Here is a 23,023-nt window from a genome sequence, read left to right on the forward strand (position 1 = left end):
TATTATAGGACTATTACAGGACATATAGGACTTATTTTATCTGTGATGATACACAAGGATAGCAACACCATTGCAAATCACACCCTGCCATTATAACATGGACCTCACTATAGATACTCAAAGAATTCTTTTGAATAACTATGTGATAACTGTGACCGTTGCTGGCCGTTACTCTGTATCTGAGACAAAGAGAAGCTGCTGTGACATCTCACCATTGATGTGATTAAAGCGATTTGAAATGTTAAATGAAAAGACTAAGAAATCGTAAAAAACACAGATTTTATTAAAAGTAGAAAGACCGGCTTCGATTGTTACATCATTTTCAATCTCTGATAAATTAAAACTGAATAAAAGTGCACCAAAATTTATACTAGTAGGCGAGTACCGCTATTGGTCAAGGACATGAACGCCTGCCATTGATTTGAAACGTTGTTGGTAGAGCGGTAATCATGTCCAAATTACCAATCACGAGTCAACTGTATCTTACGAATCGAATTGTACAATTGTCCATGTCAGTACATAATTAATTTAATTGTATTAACAAATGAATGAATAAATAAATGTCAATACATATTTTTGCCAATTGCGATGTCTAATTGAGAACTAGATTCCACCATCAATGTGTAAAGGTGAGAGCTGAGTTTTACCCGAGTACAAGACGATAATTTGAAAACAAACTTCTCTTTTGTGATTTTTTTAGTGAGCTAAAGAGCTACAGTAATCAACTCAAGCATTGAAGCATAGATAAGTCAACGAAGAATGTATTATAGGAGTTTTATACCATGAAAGATACGGATATCTATCTCGAATCGTTTTCTTACATCGCTTACCCTTCAAGTTTTTAACCTGATGGTTCACTCTTTCACATAAAATTCCATAAAACTTGATACTTGGGACTTAGGAATAGAGACTATAATTTTAGATCATGACAGTTCGCTCACTGGAAAGTTAGATTTTATGAAGTTTCCATGTGCCATAATTTCTGAGAGTTTTATGAGGAAGCTCTCATTTCCACACACGAAATCTACGGGAGTCATCTCCAATCCTGTTGAATCATAAAACAGGCAGCGTGAGTTGTTGTTTCAAGTGAGTGGAATAAAGCTTCAATGTGAAAGCTCGAGTAACGACATCCTAAAAGTCTTGAGAGTCAATTACAATTTTCCCCATCAAAAATACAAAAGAATCATCCTTGTTCCTTGTTATTCTCTGCTCCATACTCTAATTTCTATTATATTGAAATGACGTATTTTTATGCCATAAGCCTCGATGATCTCTTTTTTAGAAGTTCGCCGACCAGCACATGACAATCTTCTTAGGAGACAAAGTTTTCATAATCATCTTCCGGTTTTTTGACTTCTAGCATGGAGTAAAGAATTTGATTATTTGTCTCTGCTCCTATTTAGTTTCTCCTATTACTTATCAGAAATTTAACTCTGGGAAGATATTTTACAAAATCTTTTTTACATTTGAATGAAAAACATTCGAAGTCGGAGACCCACAAAGATTGTTCTGTCCGCTTCTCCACTTATAAACGAAATCATACCATTCATGCCAGAAACTTTCTTTTTTCTCTTTGAAAGGCCTCGTAAAGCTGTTATTCTTATGTCATTTGCTATTATCTGATCTATTTGTTTAAAGAAAGAAGAGAAATTGACAAAATAATGGTTGAGCGCTTTCAGTTGAAATGATTCTAGTATTTGTTTAGTAATCAGTAAAAAGTGAGCTTTTTCTTTCAATCTCTACTTGAAAATTTCCACCCACAAGTCAGATTATACCTACATGAGATCTTTTCATTAGCTCCAACACCGAATGACAATAATTTATCATTAAAGTTAATGTGAATATGTATTCATTAAAAATCTCGTTCAAATAGAAGCATTTACTTCTCAGAATTTATTAATCGTACAACAGCTGGAGCTACACGCTGGAGTTCCATAAAATAGTCTGTTTATACAGAGAATCCTCTTGGAAACAACGTTTTGAAAAAAAACAATTACTTTTCTAATCAGACTTTCAAAAGAAAACGTTTCTGAGAATTGCATCGAGTAGAATACATAGTCATTAGTCCGAAAACTTTGTACGGAAGAAATTGGCGAATTAAATAGAAGTGATAACACTAAAGTGTGATAAGAGTGATGAAAATGAAGTGAAGTTTTCATTCTTATAAAATAGTTGCAACATTTTCGAAGTTATCTCATTGAGAAGAATCAGTTTTTTTTTAAATAACACTTGATAATACCTTGTAAAATATATTATAAAAACTTAATCTATACCCTGGATAAATAAATGAGTAATAAATATTAGAAAGGTGAACTTTTATAAACAAAACTTACCGTATTTTACAGTGAAAAGTTTGGAGAAGATAATTCCTTTATAGAGTTCCACAAAAACAATTATGTACCGAAGAAAACCTTTCGCAACAAGTTGATGACAAGTTATAGAATAATTTGTCGTGCAACTTTGAATGAGTGCTCTAGCAAATCCCTGTAGTGTCCTCCACGGACAGAAACCAGCCAAATACGAAAGTTACGAATCAAAACTAATTTCAAAATTGAATTGCATCCGAAACTTTACGGCTTCAAACTTTTATCAGCAGCAGAAGAAATCGAGACTCCACGTCAAGAACGTCTTTTCATCACAACTTTCATCCATCGGTTTACTTCAGTTGAAGCCTCGTTCTGATGACAAAATCTTATTTGTACCAATTTTAGTAAATTACTTAACCCATAATCTATATATTTTCAGTGGAACTGAAGAAATATATTATTTTTCAATCTGGTACTCTAGTTGATATGTGTATGATTCTATCACATTACAATATATTTTCAACTTGTATTATTTGAAGATCAGAGTATTTTTGTCAGCTACATTAGAATTCTGTAAGATCAGATCATAAAATGAATGAATGAACAATTTCTCGATAACATTCAAAGCTTATAAGTCAGATCAAATCCGGAGATATTACATTGGAGTCAATTAATGAGATGAAGGAGCTCAGAGAGACTAGAAAAAACCATTCAATGTAGAAGGAAAAAGAGAAGCACAACAAATTAAAAAAGGAAAAAGTTAATTTCTGTGAGCGGCATCTTTTTTACTTCCATCTTAAGACTATAGTCTTTGAACAATATAACGTTGCCACCGACCTCTTCGTAATAAATATATGAAAGGGTCAAAAAAGGACTTTTTCATCAGCTCTGCGTGTCTCACTTAAAAGTTTGCTACTCCAATGAAGACAGGAGGATGAAAAAAGTAAAACTTGGAGCCATACTCATCCGTCTTGTACTTGAAACTTTTCACAGCAACGTTGACAATAAAGAAGTGTAGATGAAGGAGGAATGAAGAGATAGAGAATAGGAATAGGAAGAAGGAGAGAAGAAAAAAGATTCGAAAGGAAGGAAAAAATGTGAAACGACGTGAGAGAGAGAGAGAGAAAGACAGAAAGAGAGAGAGAGAGAGAGAGCAAAAGGGTAGAAGAGTGATAGAAAGAGGGGTAACAGAGGAGAGTGGTCGTGATAGATTTGGAGAAAGAACTGTAGAGAAAGAAGAAAACGTACAAGAGGAAAAATGAATCAGAGTAAATGAGGAAAGTTGATGAAGGAAGAGGATGAGATGAAGGAAAAGGAGGAATAGCAGAAGGATGAAGAACAGCGTAAAGTAAGGAGATTATAGAAATAAAATCATGGGGATAAGAATCAGGGAGGGGATAAGTAGAAGCATAAGAGCAACAATCCTTTCAAGATACTTTCAACAGAATCTTATGAAAGAAAGAGAACTTTTGAGTATGAGAGAAAGAAGAAAACTGTGACGGGGAAGGAGAAGGAGGAGAAGAGTCAGGGACGTAGAAGAAAAAGTAGATAAGGATGGTTTTGTGCAAAAATTAGTAATTTATGAATCTATTCGTGTAGGGATTGAAACAAGGGATAGAGGAGTGGCTGGAGGAGGGGTTGATGAGGAAGAAACAGAAAATTGGAAAGATTTTGGAGAGTAGAAAGTAAGGGTAGTTTTGTGATTAGAACGGTATAAGTCTTTCGAAAAGTTCAAAATAGTATCATGAGTATCATCAAGATAAAAATTTGAGAATGAAAGCGTCAGTAATTGAGTACTGCTATTTTCTGAAGCACTGCATATATTGAGTCCTTATTCTAGCAAACTTAGATTTAGCAAACTAAAAATTTATTTATTCATTTATCTATTTATGCAAAAATGTGTGGAAGCAACTGATCAGTGATCCTTTTCGATGTTGGATTTCTGTTACTGAAATCAGATCTGTTGAGATCAAATAGTACATCAGATACTATTTGAAATTAATCAAAGTCAGCGTTTTTCCCAGGATTTCATTGAGTTCTACTTTCTAGTTCCACAAAGAGCTCCAGTTCAGTCAAGCTTCAGTTTCAAAGAGTTCCAGTTCCAATGAAACAACAAACAAACGAGAAACTATTTTGTCGGAAAAAACACAGAGTCCTCCTCTGCGGAAATCGAATGGAGATTTCCGTAGTAAAGTGAGCCGAAAAGAAAAGCAATCACAAACCGAGTTTCCGATTCACCCAGGGGATGCATAATGGAATCAGCCGATCAATGCAATGGCTATCCCCTGAAGAACTATTATTTCAAAGTGGGATGTTTGCTAGGTATGCCATTACAGTCGATTAGTCCGGCGGGATTTGTTTCTTTGCACTCTTCAATAGTGCAGAAATTGTATACAATCCACTTCTATTTCGCCTGTTACTAGGAGTCCTCCCTTCTGTATTGATTTCATCACATCGAACAGCAATTGATAGAATGAATAGGTCCTGATTGAACTGGATGGAGTTGAAAAAGAATGTTGATTCGAATGAGTTGAACTAGATCGAAAAATAGTATCAGTGGGAATGAGAATCTCACAGGAGATTCATTTACTCATCTCATCACATCATCATGTCATGAGTGCTGCGAACAGCACGTGTTAAAATCTTGTGCAATTGTAGAATAGTTGCTTTTGAAATTCTCCACATCGATAGGAATGTGAGTTCCATCTAAAAGTAATGATGTAGGAACATTTCAAATTTAATAATAATTGATGATTTCATTGAGTGGAGAAAATTAAGATTGATTAAAAATAGTGGACGAAAAGATAAAATTAGTAGTAGAAGGATTGATTTCATTCCGTTATTCGAATTTCCCTTAAAATTTTTCAAAAATCTAACTGGGAGAATATCTATATGGCTTTTTCGATTGAGAGTCCCTTGCGGTAAGATCCCACCAGGCCTGAATTTATAACTGAACCAAAAATTTATTAATTGCTCATTTTATTTTCTTTCTTCTTATTTTGGACGATTCTTTCGAGATTTCCTTTTATATTTTTCTCATATTATTGAAACTTAGTTTCCATTCTCTTTTATTGTTTTTCTTGGTAAAATTTCCATCAATTCCAGTATAATAATTCTGTTTTATTGTAAATCATCTTGTACCAACCACATGTGGAACTGATTTAAGCCTTATGCTATTTAATTTATTTCTGGTAACCTTTTAGTTGATTTGGACTGTTTTTCTTAAAAATTTGTTAATCTTCATTACTCTAAATTATTTATGATTTGTCATAAATATATTCATCTTCTTGATTCTGTTATTTCTGTAATGTTCCAACTTGATTATTTTGATTACTTATCTGTTCAATTTTGCTAGTTGACCACTCTGGTTAACACCTGATTAATTACTGGAATCAATTAGAATTTTATCCTATTTATTTTGTTCCTAACAGGTTCTTTTATTTACCGTACTTCAAATATTTCACATGGATTTTTAAAATACGAATTATGGATGAAGCCAATCTTTGAAACCGATGTTACTTCAACAAAATGATACTAGACTAAGAAAATACACCATGACATGAAACAAAGAATATAAGTATTAATTATAACAAGTTATTTTTCAATCTACAATCAGTGCGGTAAGCAGAACATTTCATTCAACATTTTGTCAGGAATTCAGCCAAGCCCATAGAATTTTATAATGAATCAACTTCGTATATCACCCGGATATTTTTAAACCCGTTTTCATATAGACTTTGTTAATTATTCTAAATTGCAAAATTATATACCTAACTCAATTCTTTTAAAAGTGGTTATTCAAGTAAGTTTTGATTTCTTATTATAAAAAAATATAAGATTCAATTGGACGTTGGTTATATTCTTTTCTTTCAACCAAGATTGCCGAAATTCACTGGCACTCATGACCAGCATTGCTTCCTATTGTGCTAAGCAGCTTTATTTGAGTAATCTCAAATAAGGTTGGTTACATAACTTGAGCCATCAATTTGACCGCTCGACTGAGCCGACTAGAAATGAAATTTCTAATGTCTTCAATATAGAAAATTTGGAGCTCTAGAGAATCGATAAAGTTCTCAACAAGGATTAAGAATATAAGCAACAGCTTCTCATCATGCGGTAAAAAAGATTAGAAGATGTAAAAAGGCGTGAGATAAAGAGAATAGAGCTGGATTCGCACACAACAGTGACAGTGAAAATATAATTACCATGAGTTATAATGGGGTTATTCATACTCACTCGGGCTGAATGAAAATACTCCTATTAGAACTCGTGGGAATTATATTCTCACTGTTACTGATGTGAGTGAATTAAGAGAGAAGAACAAGTAGAGGATAAAAAGTAGCAAAAGAGAAAGACGATAACGGAGTAGAAGTGAAAGAAATTTGAAGAAGAAGCAATTTGTAAAAAAGATCTCGAACCGTGAAAAATCGTATTCTAATTCCATTAGTAGACCAGCATCTCACTCACACACGCCGTACAGCATGGAAGGGTATTCGCAGTACATCTCACGCCCGATAAACTAACATACGAGTACGACATATTCACAACAAGCAAAGAGGCCCTTCTTCATTCTATCAGGTTGCAAGAGCCTCCTTTCATGTCACACCCTCCTTATCAGATTTCCTCCCTTCATCTACAGGCAACTCGAAACGTGAGCTCAGTGCAGAAGGACTCTCCGTCCTTTGTGAGGGATTCATCTACATTTCCGCGAATTATTGAAGGCAAGACACTCCACTGATAAGCCTCAAACTTCACTCAAAGTCAAACCTCTCCTCTCTTGCTACAACTCCACTTTATTCACATTTCAAATTAATATCGTTCAATTACTGTGTTACGCTATGCTGGAAACTTACTTAGCTGGAGTGAAACTAGCATTATTATAATGTTATTTTCAAGTGATACTCAATAACTGAAGTCTCACTCAATTTCAAAGTCAAGGGATTTATCAGTAATCTGCTTCAAGATGGTTTTATTGAGATGTCATTGATATCCACCAGGAAGCCAGTATGCGGAATACCTAATTGGTTCTCCAGTTGGTGAGTTTTCCAAAGTGTTTAATATTATTAGAGAGGAGTAAAACCTATTCAACCTCAATCGACTCAGTTCTTTTTCTCAGTAAACTATAGGTTCCAGTTTAGATATCGGATTTAATATGACTTACGGTTGACTTCCAAGCCTTGATCCGAGAGCACTTGATACTTCAGTAGTAGGAAGTTTCAATAACATTACTTCTCATCTACAATCAGAAAATAATTTTACAATAGTTTGCCAATTAATCTGAGACATTGTTTCAAAACTAGCTACCGATTACAATCAAAGGTTGAAAGTTTCTTTCTAAAGATCAGTGATAATTGTACAGCCCAGTGTACTTTGTGGAGTAAATTTTTCTTGAATTGGAGATAATCACTCGGAATGGCTATTAGATTGGTTATTCTATGATATAATCAACTTTCTATTGTTCTTGATTAACTTTTTATCTTTCACTGACTGTTACTTGTCTCTCACTCTCTGTTCGTTTTTCCTTTAATTTTGGAAGGTCTTGCTTTTGCAAAGTAGGCTGACATAGCATATTTTACAACAGTAACATATTCTGTCAGTAATTTTTTCGGGGAATACTTGGTATAGCTTTTGAAACGAACAGAACGAATTTCACCAATGTTATTGGAAACGTTTATATATCGAATTAATACAATAATATTGTTGATAATTGTTATTCGAATGTATATGAATAATAATGAATTCAATTGAAATGGAGGTGGGGAAGCATTGTTTGAAGTGTATGGAATATTTCACATCATGGAAGTTGTAATGAAACGTTCTGCCCGGCACTCGACAATAGAGGGAGTAAAGCCGTGGAATGAACAGCTGCTTCTGTCTCGCTCCATCCACTTGTATCTGTGTGTTTTTCTGTCCTTGTTCGGCTGAGGAGAGCACTTGACGCTTGACACTGCTTTCCACCCCCTTCATCAGCCCACAACTCCCCCTACACAGCAATGCTCTCTTCAGTGCTGCTTGCAGTCTTTCCAATGCAAGGCGGGTGGCCTACACTGCGCCTTGTTTCACCCATATCACAGCGCAACTAACTTTTCGTAATGAGAGGAGTTTCAGGATATGCGTATATACTTTTTCACAGTTTTCAAGTTCATAACATTGAGTTGGTTCTCGATAATGTATTATACTAGTAGAGATTCAAATGATTTATTTGATAATTTGTCAATATTGTTTCTAAGCTTTAGCCATTAGAACAAAGCTTCTATAATGATGAATGCAAAGTGAGTGACAAAATGGTCTTATAGCTACAGATGAGTGAAAGTTATAGTACTTGATATATTTATACAATATCAAGAACAAATTTAACCTGAATTTTTATGAATAAATATAAAAATAAAATATATAATAATAATAATAATAATAATAATAATAATAATAATAATAATAAAGAAACTTACACAAATGCGATGAAAAGGAATAATAAATGAGAGTGAGAAGATCTCATGATTCAATGAAGTTCATAGTTTTCCCTCAACAAATGAATACATAGCCGGGATTTGAATGAATTGACAGAGGGGTCAAATCAATGATATCCTCTAAGCTCTAATACATTATTTCTAGATCGAGCAGAAAGATTTCTACATCATTTCTAGATTGAAAGTTCATAGATTCCCGTTATAGTTCCATAAATATTGAGACAACTTTCACTTCAGAATCTTAACTTTGAAATTATTCATTTGTGAGGAGAAAAAGTGAGTTCTATCTATATATTTTTTTGTTATTTCTATTAAAACTAGTCACTAGGACTAACCATTAATTTTTTTCTGTTATTTCTTAACCTGAATTAATTTTTATTGCCAAAATGTTCAGTGAAGCCTACAGTTCCCATTTATTATTTCACTACACTTTTATTCAATATACTTTTTTCACTCCACTAGCACTAAAGTGAGGTCCACGTTATAATGGCAGTGTACGATTGACAATACTGTTCCTGTCTTTTTCTATCATACAACAAAACAGATAGCGCTATCTCTCTCTAGCTTTGCAATGTTGTCAGTTTGCCAGAATATTTTATTTTTACTTTCGACAGTGACTGTACAAAAGTAACTCAGCCAAATTTTTTTTTCTTCATTCTATCAAAATACTTTGGTACCCAAGTCGTATAATTGATTTAAAATGTATTTTTGAAACAATGAAATCATTTTTAGACATTACCGTATGAGAAGCACAAATAAAAATACCTGAAATGACATTTTAAAAGTTGATAACCTAACCATCCTAGACTTCATCCATGCTTCAGTTAGCCTACACGTTTAGGTTAGACCAACTCGTACCGGTATAAATAATATTGAAAGGTTATTTCAGAACTATTTCCATTGAAATTACTTATTTTAAAAATGATTTCTATTTTTCTATTAATTAAAAAAGAAATTGGAATAGAATATCTACCAAATACTTTAATTTCTGTTGTTTTGAAATTCAGATCGGTGTATCACAGCTTTTTAAATTAGCTGCCATTTCAGGTTTGTGTAAATATAAAAATCTGATCTTAGTTATGGAAGCAAATTTTTGAATCAAATTATGAAAAAATATATTTTCTTGATTAATTTGAAATCTAATTGATTATTTTATCATGGAAATGATAATTATTATTAGATCAAATTTAATGGGATGAATTGAGTAACAGCTGTGTACAATCAGTGGCAAAATTGAGAGACTTGGCAACGTTTTTCTCCTATCTTTCTTCACTGCCATTATAACGTGAACCTCACTATACACCAACTCGAAGCGCTTTGTTCTCTTCAACCTCCTTGTGAGTTCAGTGTTGTCTAGTAGCTATTTAGATTGATGGGTGTTTCAATCACATTTCCTAGGTGGAAACATTTTCCGCACACATACTTATGACGTCATGAATATATTGAATGATGCTTATGGGAAAGATTTATTTAGAATTTGTCAAGTCGATAGTCTATAGATTTTTATATAATTCGAAAATGGGGACAACTTTCATCTGGAATCTGTCATCTAGGAATCTACACTCGAAATTCCTTGCTCCAAGATCCACTGGAATGATGCATGCTTCATTTTGTCACTTGGGACAAATCGGATTCGCATTCTTCTACAATTATTACTCATCGCCCGCCATTCACGATGGATTGAAATGTCAGACAATATTGGGTTCTTCCGTAACTCTTGTGAACCCAAAAGGAAATTATAGTTTATTTTCTTCAGTGGAAGAATTGCTTGTAATTTGTTTCGACGTGTCATCCAATACTCTCTATTACTCAATTCCTCTCTCTGTTCCTATTCATATGGAGAGGAGAAGGAAATTTATGTCGGTGGAGCATTAGAGCTACCGAAAACATTGCAAATGGGAGGAGAGGAGAAAACAGTCGGAGAACGATGAAAAGTCGGAAGATGCAGAGATAGATGGGGAATTTCTATCTAAATCTTGCAAGAATCAGAAGGGGAATTATCATGGAGAGATAGCGACTGGCGATTGTCTAATAAAGCCGTAAATGAAAAATTGATATTATTGACTTTACGTAAAGGTTTCTTACCACTTACAACAAATGTGTCTGTATTTAAGTCGTATTTTGGTAACTCTAATGATAAAGCATCCTTTCTATTCTATTATATTCTCATGGAGATATAGATCAGGAAAAGTGAGATAGAGAGTCGACAGTTAAGTAGACAAAAACAAAAAGAGAAAGAGAGAAGTATGAGAGTGAGATAAGGAGAAAAAAGAACCAGATGAGGAGAAGAAAAGGGGTACTTTTTACAAAGTGGTAACTACCGTTATCCGTTATTATTATATCAGGGTTGAGTTGCAGAGAGGGCCTGGAGTCCTAACTCCGCCCTTAATAAAGGCAATCAATCATTGATTAGATGATCACCAAAGTTATATACATTATGAACAACAACCAATCACAAGAGGTTAGGTTTGTGGGCGTGTCTTCAATATATTTTGAGCACGTTGGTGATTGGCTCCTCTCAATCTACTCACAGAATTTGTATGGCTTGACTATTCGTAAAGCTTCGTTACCACTTTCAACATTGAGATGCTTTGAGGAGAAAATTGGAAGGAATTCAGGGGTTGAAGTTTGGATCTGAACAGAGAAACAAAAATAATGAAGTGACAACTTAGTTGAACAAACTAGAAAGCAACAATATAGAAGGAGAGAAGGAGAAGAAGAAAAAGATAAAGAAGTAGAGGAAGCGTTTGTTAGCCAATGTCAAATACATTTGCAGAAACTCATCTGTGACAAGTTGAAGGGATAAGTTGAGCTATTGTAAAGCCTTGAGGCCTCCAAGGCGAGTTTGAGGACAGAGCGGGCCGAACTTGTCAGTCTATGAGTTGTTGCTATTGATTTGCATTCTGCAAGTTGAGGAGCACAGAACTCACTAACTGAATGACAAACGAGGACCAAACCCTCCAACGCACAATATTGAATCGCAGTCTGTTCCGGAATTCGAATAAGGAATGAAGAGCAAATATTTCAGCATATAAACTACAACTCCGATTATATCTGAATCGCTTATAGAAGAATAAAAGGTAAAATTTCAGCTAATTATCGCGAATTTCATATGTGTTCAAAAATTATCAACACTCTTGCAAAGTTTGATTACACGGTGAAGTATCCAACCGGTTATAATTGAAGTAAATAATACAATAATTATATTCATTGGAGGTTTTTATTACCAAAAAACAATAAAAATATGAAACAGTAATATTGTAAACAATATTTTTGGGGAGGCTGGAATATGAGAAGCCATGCGCTAGATATTGTTATAAATTTCCCATTTTTTGTTAATACTCATATAATCCGAATATTCCGATTAAATATTGAAATATATCTGGTCTGGGTCTGGTCTCAATTGATTCGAATTATGGAAGTTCTACTACGATCGCAATAATTTATTGATAATTGAATGTTAAGCGTGGAACTTATGTGAATAAGAGCCTTAGAAAGAAAAAAGGCATTACATCATAGCAAGCTTCTTGTATTCTATCCTCCGAATAACAGAGTAATTCACCTCTTGGGCAAATACGAAGTGGATGGAGGAATATACCATTTTCAGTCATCAATATTTATCTAGCTCTGGAGAGGAAGTAGGTTTTTATTCTATAACTAACAGGTAGAGTTTCTTGTAATCAGGGGCAGATTCTTTGTGAATTGATCATAATTATGTGCATCATTATTTTGAGTTTCTGGCTACGCCAAAATCGTAAGGACATTTCTGTTTCTGTTTTTAAATATTGTGATTGCCACATGAAAAATTATTGTTGAAAGCTTTTGTTTTAAATCTATTGTTTATTGAAATATATAAAATAATGTTTTTCTTAACTGAATAATGGATCATTCAGGTGTATATGGAGTGTACCATAGAACGCAACATTCTAATTGGTAACTGAACCATTATCCACTGGATACTCTACAATATTTTCATAACTATGAAAAGTGCATCTTATGCGGTCAATAGCGGAATTTCATATTGATAATAAATTGTGAAAATATTGTAGAATTTCAAGTGAATAGTTATTCAATTAACAATTAAAATGTTACGTTCTTTATGAGACAGACACTCTATTCATGTATTAATTAATAATGTTTGGTAGTGTTATTAAAAAAATAATAATTAGTAATATAAATATTGGATTGAATTATACAGAATTTGATTCCTTGAATTTGGTTCTAGAATTGTACAGAATTTGAATTTGGTTCCTTCAAATTCTGTACAATTCAATATTTTTATTATTTATATCATTCTGATTCTGTACAAATATTGGAAGGTCCGATATCATTAAGCATCAAACCTGCATCATTGTAGGAATCAATCTGAAAAACAAACCAATTCAAATAGTCGAATCAGATCCCGCTGTGTTAAATATGGGAGAATCTCATATTTAAAATCTCATATATAAACCTCCAGAGGAGGTCAGAAGAGGTTTCAGGTACCAAAAAGATGTCTCACAGATTGCTCTTGTCTGTTTTTTCCAACTCTCATCAGAGGCACTTGAAACATTTCCAATTACAAGCCTCAAGATGTGTGCTGAGAGACTCCTCACAATGTAGATGGAGAGGGGAACTGGGTAAGAAGGAGAAAGACGGAGGAAAGAAGAAAGAAACAAAGTTGGTGAGACATGAAATTCTTCCTCCGGGCATTCTTCTCTTGTTATTTGTACAGCTCTCATTACCGCAAACCTGTAGTAGCACTTTCGTTTCCTCTTGCTAGCTAGTTCTTTCTTCTTATTCTCACTATCTTCTCTTTCCTTTTCTGTCGTACTTTTTATCCACTGTTTCTCATGTCCGAAGAGAGAAGAACAAGGACAGTCATCACCGACACCATGAATTTCAAATGAATAATGTATGGTACACCAACACAATAAATTTCAAATGAATAATAGAATATCAGCTGTGCTTCTAGTGGAGAAGATTGTTTTAATTTTCTGAACAAAATATATCAAATTAATATTTATTTTACAGTTTCGAGTGATAAGTAGAAGGAATTTTGTTATCAATTCGGATCTTAATCTTTCTAAATTCAAAATAAATTGTTCAAGTGTTTGTGCTTTGTTTCAATGTGGAAGAAGTTAGTGAAGAATTGAAAAGTCGCACATAACCTTTATTTAGACAATTTATTTTATGAAATTGGGATGAAAAGAAGTTTTGGACTGTAGTCTGTTTCTTTGTCCTTAAGTTGATTGTAAATGATGAATAAATAAATATATAATGTAAGATATCTGATCTATTGCTATACTAAGAAATTGTTTCTGACTTATTACTGTAATGATATGTGATGGTATTCAACGTTAATTTCGATACATCAAAGACGTATGATAACTTTCGTCTCTGATTCGATATTAGTATGTTGAACAATTTAGAAAACTTCTCATAAAGATTTATATGAGAATCTTTTCCATCACTTAAAGAATAGTATGTTTCAAATTATGCTTTCTCAAGTAATTCATGGATTTACATTTAATATTAATGGTTGTACAGGTTTAATGAGTAAAGCTTGTGATTGTGAGATTAGAAATTTCTTATATTGAGGTTCTACTTTATATTAATAAGTGCTGTCTCTCTGGTTGTTGGTTTTCAGTATGAGTTGGTGTGACTGGAAGGGAGGGGGGAGAAGGTCGTAGGAGGTCCTCAGGGATTCGATGGGTGGTAAAAGCTCTCTCCTCTCTTGTAGCTCTCTCCTCTCCATTATTTACTAGTTCTGGCCACAGTCACCACCAAAGTACTGTTTATTTCACAGCAGCGGGGAAACGATACACCCTGCTGGCAATAATTCATGTTCTTATTTCATTTCTTTAGTTTCTTCTCTATCTTATTTTTATCTTAATTATTGTTTGCTTCGTCTTACTTCTTCTTCTGTCCACTCCTTTGCGCTACTTTTTTATTTCTACCCATGTCTTTTCTCCATCAACTTAATCCTTCCATCTATCTTCTTTAATTATCCTATTCCTCTTTTCATAATCTTTATTTAATTGCTTCTTCCTCAGCATAACTTTTCTTCTTCTTCTTCTTCTTCTCTTCTTCTTCTTCTTCTTCTTCTACCTTTTGCTCTTCGTTATCGCCTTTCTCTTTGCAAATGAATATCAATTTCGATTTCTTCTCAAAGTTTTTTTTCGTCTCACGTATTCAACGTTCGCTTAACTTACCACGTTGTGACGATTCTCACCTGTCCCGCTTCTACTCTAATTTACTTTTTCTTCTTCGTACTTGAACTATCGCTCTTCACTTCTTCCTTCATCTTATTATCACTCATTCTCCTTCTTTTTATTCTTTGTCATACCGCTCCCACCTTGATGTAATGATTCATAACATGTTGAAGTTGATAATATTCATCTCTTCTCCTCTCTTCTTCTCTAGTCTCCGGTATATGGTCTCTGGTAACTGGTCTCTGGTATATATTAGGATATTTTTAATATTCTTTCCGAAGAATGGACATTGATATGTCCAAAGCTCCGCCAATTCATGTAGATTCATAACAATATAATTATCTATAGTTATTATATTACAATTTGCTTTTTCATATCATATACAGTTCAATAATTATTTCCTTAGTCTATATTATGTAAATTCATCTATAATTTTGCTGTATTGTAAGCTATTGTATATAAGTGTATAAGCCAGTATATATTGTAATCTACATAAATAAAGTACTCAATCAATCAATCTCTCTTTTCCGATTCCCACTTTTTCCTCCTTCATTTTTATTCTACCCTCGTTATTATTTATTTCCGTGTCCTTAATCTTCATTTCTCTCGTATTCCATTTTCCCTTACCTTTAAAGATTACCGCCATTAGCTTGCTGTATAGTGAGTGGTCGACCGACATAAAACTTTGTGGGCTTCTTTTTTTCAGAAAGTGGGTCTGGGTCTGCGCTGGGTATTTAGGGAAAGAATTGCTCTTCGGTAACGGTCTCTCTGATCCAATTTGGAAGCTGAAAGACGACTGTAAACGATGTCGATGAAGGGAGGGGTGGGAGAGATCGAGGGGGAGGAGAAGGAAAAAGATAAGGATGAGATGAGAAGCGGAATAAAGAAGCAGTGGCCCAGAAAACCGCTGCAAATTGGCCGTTACAAAGTGCGGTCTTACTCTCTCTCACAATCATCATCTTGTTCTTCTCCCTTCTATTTTTTCCTTATTGTAATTTTTCCTGCTCTTCCAATTTCCCCCACCCTTATTCCCAATCACCACATAAAATGCTGTAAGTTCGAATAAAAATCGTAACTTCCATCTATCTTCTTCTATTATCCTATTCCTCTTTTCATAATCTTAATTCAATTGCTTCTTCCTCAGCATAACTTTTCTTCTTCTTCTTCTTCTTCTTCTTCTTCTTCTTCTTCTTCTTCTTCTTCTTCTTCTTCTTCTTCTTCTTCTTCTTCTTCTTCTTCTTCTTCTTCTTCTTCTTCTTCTTCTTCTTCTTCTTCTTCTTCTCTTCTTCTTCTTCTTCTTCTTCTTCTTCTTCTTCTTCTTCTTCTTCCTTTTGCTCTTCGGTATCGCCTTTCCCTTTGCAAATAAATATCAATTTCGATTTCTTCTCCAAGTTTTTTTCGTCTCACGTATTCAACGTTTGCTTAACTTACCAATTTGTGACGATTCTCACTTGCCCCGCTTCTACTATAATATTATTTACCTTTTTCTTCTTCGTACTTCAACTGTCGCTCTTCACTTCTTCCTTTATCTTATTATCACTCATTTCCCTTCTTTTTATTCTTTGTCATAATCGCTCCCACCTTGATGTAATGATTCATAACATGTTAGAGTTGATAATATTCATCTCTTCTCCTCTCTTCTTCTCTGGTCTCTGGTATATGGTCTCTGGTATCTGGTCTCTGGTAACTGGTCTCTGGTATATATTAGGATATTTTTAATATTCTTTCTGAAGAATGGACATTGATATGTCCAAAGCTCCGCCAATTTATGTAGATGCATAACAATATAATTATCTATAGTTATTATATTACAATTTGCTTTTTCATACCATATACAGTTCAATAATTATTTTCTTAGTCTATATTATGTAAATTCATCTATAATTTTGCTGTATTGTAAGCTATTGTATATAAGTGTATAAGCCAATATATATTGTAATCTACATAAATAAAGTACTCAATCAATCAATCAATCAGTCTCTCTTTTCCGATTCCCACGTTTTCCTTCTTCATTTTTATTCTACCCTCGTTATTATTTATTTCCGTGTCCTTAATCTTCATTTCTCCCGTATTCCATTTTCCCTTACCTTTAAAGATTACCGCCATTAGCTTGCTGTAAAGTGAGTGGTCGACCGACATAAAACTTTGTGGGCTTCTTTTTTTCAGAAAGTGGGTCTGGGTCTGCGCTGGGTATTTAGGGAAAGAATTGCTCTTCGGTAACGGTCTCTTTGATCCAATTTGGAAGCTGAAAGACGACTGTAAACGATGTCGATGAAGGGAGGGGTGGGAGAGATCGAGGGGGAGGAGAAGGAAAAAGATAAGGATGAGATGAGAAGCGGAATAAAGAAGCAGTGGCCCAGAAAACCGCTGCAAATTGGCCGTTACAAAGTGCGGTCTTACTCTCTCTCACAATCATCATCTTGTTCTTCTCCCTTCTATTTTTTCCTTATTGTAATTTTTCCTGCTCTTCCAATTTCCCCCACCCTTATTCCCAATCACCACATAAAATGCTGTAAGTTCGAATAAAAATCGTAACTTCCCTCTTTTTTGCTTCGCTGTACCGCTTGTTCCTCCTGATTATTTTTTCAATCCTCAACCAGTTGAATCAATAAGTCATAATTACTCCTGAATAATCCTCAGTTTGTCGCCGCTCTATTAAATGTTCTTTATAATACTCTGGTTCAAGGAGTTCTGAAAAACCTGTTAGATATTCATCTTTCGCCACACTGCACAGAAAGCAGCTGTTTTCCAGTCCCTACGTAGATCTGAAAGACATTGCAGACGGCTCTCGTCTGACGCCAGAACAGGTTTCTTTCCGGCCTAGGCCGGAAAGAGTACCCTTTCCAGCCGCTAACATGGAACTAAGAAAGGTAATCAAAAAACAGCTGATCAAAAAACTTTTCATTATTTGTGTTCATTATTCAATAATTAAAACATTTATAGACTAATAATATCATCTTATTGTCATTTGAAAGAATAAAAAAGTATAAACTCAACCTCCCACATGATTGAACATCATCTTTTAGGTTATTTAGTCAAATCAGAATAAAAAATAAAAATACTCGGAAGTGCTTAGTAAACAACTATTCTCATATATATATATATTGTTTATTTTTGTGTATGGCGAAAAATAGCGTTCGCACCACGGGCAAAAATGTTTTTCCGGCTCTCAACCTTTTCTTGAAAAGATTGAGAGCCGGAAAAATCTCATTTTCTGCTCTAGGTGCGAAATATAATATTCTTTAATTTTCAATTATTTCATGTTTTCAACTCAATGTTTTTAAATACAAGTGAATGTGGACATAAAAGTTAGAGCTGCCAACCATTCCTTCAAAGTGAACCGAATTGGACATGCAGTTGTACCATTTCATCAATCAAACTTATCTAAAAAGTTCTATTCTTAACGCCCGATAATTCAATTGGAGTGAACAAGCTGTTTACTCCTTGGAATTTTCCATCACAACAGAGAGGATCTTCCAACCCTTTCTCAAAGTTCTTTTCTCTTTTCCCTTTCCTAGTAATTTTGATTACCTTCTGTGTTAGAAATTCACTGATACCAATCGTATACACCTTCTGTGATAATGCATCTGAATTTTAATCATGTAATAAATGGGAATCAAGTTATTAATTCAACTTGGTTGTTTTTCCCTACAATCACCAGACTTGTCTCTCTATTCCCATTAATGATCAACTAGCTTGAATGAAAAAGACTAAGAAATTGTCAGAAACCACAGATTTATTGATACTTAGAAAGACCGGTTTCGGTTATTACACCATTGTCAATCTCTGATAAACAGAGTCTTTCTAAGTATCAATAAATCTGTGGTTTTTGACAATTTCTTAGTCTTTTTCATTCAATATGAATAATTACCACAATATCAACTTCTCAACTACACAAAAAATGATCAACTAGCCCTTGTAGGCACTTTATTTATAGTGTATAGTTCTGGTGATGATGTTGGTGCACAGTGAGTGACAATAGTTTTAAAGAAGGATTTTAAATTTTCCATTTATACTGATTTCAACTGCTTGTTGAAAGAACTGTAGAAGACAGAAGTGATCATTCGATTTTAAAAATCTCTAATCATCAATTCGATCAATCTTTAATCACAATTTTTAGTCAGAATCAAGGAAAATTATTCAAGACAAGCATTGAAAAGTTTAGCTCAGAAAGTTGTAGATGGTGATGCATTGTTGAAAGCAGTAGCCTGCTAATACAAGTTGCAAAGTGGCTGAGCGTGTCATTTAAGGCCGTTCATTTGTCTTGGGAATTGGCGGACTTCGGGGACTTGAAACGGACTTGAATATTAATAGGCAGCTTATTGGATGACAACTTGATCTGCTGCTGCCGCTGCTCGCATTCAACTCGGCGCTGCCAACTTAATTTCGCTGTCGGTCCAGTCTCCAAGTGCATCAATATTCATCAAGCAAGGTTGGTAACGTTCTATTATTGCCCATGAGACGGACTGATGGTGTGAGATTGATTAAAGTTTTGAAAATATCATCCGAGGAAAAGATAGAGAAGTGAAAATGAGAGGAGAACTGAAAATGCTTGGATTAAAATAATTACGCTAGGCTAATTCAATATTAGAAATTTGAGTCTGATTTACAATAAACAACCATCCCTTTGTCAAATTTATATTCTCGCAGAGCGGTACTCATCTGAGTTGAAGCTTGCTTTCGTACTACTATTCAGTTCTGGAAAAAGTATCCAGGAGATAACGTATCATGGGAGTTATAAGGGTGGAATAAAGGAGCAATATGAAAAAATCCAATATATTTCACACGCATACAATATGATATATATTTAATATACTTCATCATGTTTTCAAATCTGACACGCATACAATATTATATGACTCCGTCATGTTTTTAAATCTATTAAAATGGAGGGATGCAGTTACCTGCTAGGCGTTTGCTGGTGAATTTTTACTGTTTATGTGTTTTAAGCTGTCTAAATTATTGATTGAAGTTTCTTTATTGTGATTTGATATTGTCTCATTAATTATTATAAGTCGAAAATCAGGATTGAACGTTAAGATATTTATAAATTTGATCAAAAAATCGAAGACTGCAAAGACGTAAGAGGAGGTGATCTAGTTAAACGTAGAAAGAGTAAATGCAAAGAACACTTAGATCAGAGAAAAAATTGCATTGAAGAATGTAATAAAGAACAATAAGTTCAATGTACAATTACTATACTATGTACTATAATCTACTGATGAAGTGGAAAGAAGAAAAAAGAGAGAGAACCAGAAACATATGAGGATATATTTAGGGATTGTGAGACACAATGCTGGATCGCCAATGTTCTAACCTGTTGCCCCCCTCAGGGACGTGATAAAGCCAAGAGAGTCCAAGTGACGAGGCCTCAGGCCACCACTTACACAGTGACCTGCATCTATTTGTGTTCGGACCAACACAGGTTTAAGTTGGCCAACAGAGTTAAGTGACCCCGTTTCTGGGTTAAAGAGTTACTGCTCTAATCACCCCTGGCTTTGAAACGAGGAAATTAGCTTTGAGGAACAAGTGAAGTGTTGGTCTCCAAACAGAAGATGAATACAACTTATAAGAAGACTGTAGAAGGAAACCCAACTTCCGTTGAGACGCATGTAACAAGAGCAATGACCGCAGCATCTTTGACTTCTATGGTCCGATTGCACAAAAGCCAATTAATTTTTAATCGTGATTCACGAGAACCAATCAGTAAAGGTTTTATTGGATGTAGTCAACATTTGAAATATGGTACTGGTTGCACAAAAGTCGGTTAAATTTCAATCGTTAGGTTATGCTCAGTAAAGGTTTTATGATTGGTTCTCGTAAAATTAATTACGATTGAAATTTAACCGACTTTTGTGCAACCAGTATCATATATTTCGAATGTTGATTACATCTAATCAGTGTTCATTCTTGTACTTGATTTTTTTGTCCATAATTTCCTTATTAGTTATTCTTCCATTATTAATATGGTTTGAATTGTTGATTTTATTCGAAATTCATGTTAAGATTTATTGTCATGTTATTCCTTCCAATACTGTTTTTCAGTAACAATAGTTCTTTGTATAGAAATAATGTATTGAAAATTCCCTCCAAATATTTGTTCAAATCTCTTGAACTAGAAGCCTGTAAGTACTGTAATCTCCACTTTATTGAAAGACGTTCCATTGCATAAATACAAAATAATAAAGATTTCTCTTTAGTTGATCTAAAACAATAGTTCTTTGTATAGAAATAATGTATTGAAAATTCCCTCCAAATATTTGTTCAAATCTCTGGAACTAGAAGCCTGTAAGTACTGTAATCTCCACTTTATTGAAAGACGTTCCATTGCATAAATACAAGATAATACAGATTTCTCTTTAGTTCTCGATTCTCAACTATTATGATTAGTTGAATATGAGATCAGCATAGTTGCTAAGGAGATAATAGATGGAAACCCGACAACTGGTGATGGTCCTCACAACGGTCATGCGATCAGCTCGTTCGAAGTTCGCCTTCACTATTTCGTAGTAGCGGCCATCACTACAAACAAACAACATAAATTTTGTAATTCAATAAATATTGGGCATGAAATGTATCTTCAAAATCATTGGCTTTTGGATAGATCTATTCTAAACCAATAAGTGAAGGAGTAATGAATTTAGAAAACCTTTCAAGAACTGTGGTCAAATACAACATGAATTTTTAATTCCATTTCAATTTCAAAAATCATTTGTTTTTGTATGAACTTAGAGTTTTGGAGTAATGAATTTAGAAAACCTTTCAAGAACTTTGGTCAAATACAACATGAATTTTTCAATTTCATTTCAAAAATCATTGGTTTTTGTGGAGATCTTTTCTAATCTAATAAACGAAGAAGTAGTGAATCTGAAAGACCTGTCAAAGACTGTAAAGCTCGATATGTAACCTTTTCATATTACCTGATGCTGACGTGTTTATCTTGAAGAAGAAGTAAGAAGGATTAAAGGTTATAACTTAAAAGTTTTTGAAGTATTATTAGCATTTCATAATGGGAATTTCCAGTTAAACCATAGAATAAGAATATAAAAAATCTTTTCTCTATTTTGAAACTTAGCTATTCATCTAAATAGTAACTAAAGTTTCAAACTGCTTGTTATTTTACAGGAGCAACGCAATTAGATACAGTAAATCCATAAAACTATGCAAAACTAACTTGAAAAAGCGCACGTAAATACTGGTAGAGAATGAATATTATAATTGCAAATATTTAAAGCCATGATTATTATGAGAACCTTCCCATTAAAAGAGTGCTCTTTCAACATTATTATAAAATGAGATGCTGCTCCTCCGTTTTCAAATTCTAAGAACAGCTTAGCTGGCCAGTATGATAATAATAAACCAGCATGAATCGAATGTGGCATTCAAGAAAAGCTGACTCCTAATTGGTTGGAATATTAGAGTGAAAACTGTTAACGACATCGACGAATCGGACTGTTACTTCAATTAGGAGATCAACTATGTCAGGATAGAATAAATTGTGCTCTTTCCAACGATTAGTGTGATTTCCAGAGATAAGGGATGTTTCAATCAACATTCTGGCATACATAGAATTTTCCTCCAGTTCCACCATTAGTGAATGAAAAATATCATCGTATAATGATGTATATAATATCCTTCTCTAGAAATGAATAATTCATATTCGAGCTCTACCCGGTTACATGATTGATATTACTTCAGCATTACCGAATGACATCTCATTATCATATCGTTATCGTTGGAAAAACCTCACCATTCTCTTAAATTGTCTCCATCCTCATCATTCTTATATATATCAACATCCTCGATCCTCCCCATCGTTATATTTATGAATTCAATTATTTAAAATAATTATAAAATGTTCATGAATGAAAGCTTTTGATAAATCCCTCATGATTCTCTTTTTGATAAACTCTAGATATATATGGTTTTAGGAGAATCTTCCTTGACCTTATTGACAACTACTTATCTGATAGGCGCAATCTCATTACATTGCTACTCATAGGACATTGCTTTGTCGTCATTACTTTTCATGATTTATGTGGATGATTCACTAAAT

At 33.9% G+C, this 23,023-nt stretch overlaps 2 protein-coding genes across 7 annotated transcripts in view; both read right to left on the minus strand.

The window, feature by feature from the left end:
* LOC111055572 (serine/threonine-protein kinase 32A) overlaps positions 1 to 2,407 on the minus strand; it is a 63,385-nt gene extending 60,978 nt beyond the window's left edge. The window contains exon 1 of the mRNA XM_039444697.1: positions 2,334 to 2,407. The gene's annotated coding sequence lies outside the window, so the exon portion shown is untranslated. The remainder of the gene's footprint in view (positions 1 to 2,333) is intronic.
* Positions 2,408 to 19,732: 17,325 nt separating this feature from the next.
* The window catches only part of LOC111055552 (F-box/LRR-repeat protein 12), a 30,859-nt gene continuing 27,568 nt past the window's right edge, over positions 19,733 to 23,023 (minus strand). For 2 of the 6 annotated variants that reach the window (XM_039444707.1, XM_039444718.1), the window contains exon 11: positions 19,733 to 21,489. In XM_039444707.1, the coding sequence (XP_039300641.1) occupies positions 21,354 to 21,489 (136 nt within the window). In that variant the 3' untranslated portion in view covers positions 19,733 to 21,353. The remainder of the gene's footprint in view (positions 21,490 to 23,023) is intronic. The other 4 variants (XM_039444735.1, XM_039444727.1, XM_039444713.1 and 1 more) reach the window with 3 other exon arrangements.

Source organism: Nilaparvata lugens, chromosome 1, assembly GCF_014356525.2.
Source record: "Nilaparvata lugens isolate BPH chromosome 1, ASM1435652v1, whole genome shotgun sequence".
NCBI lineage: Eukaryota > Metazoa > Arthropoda > Insecta > Hemiptera > Delphacidae > Nilaparvata > Nilaparvata lugens.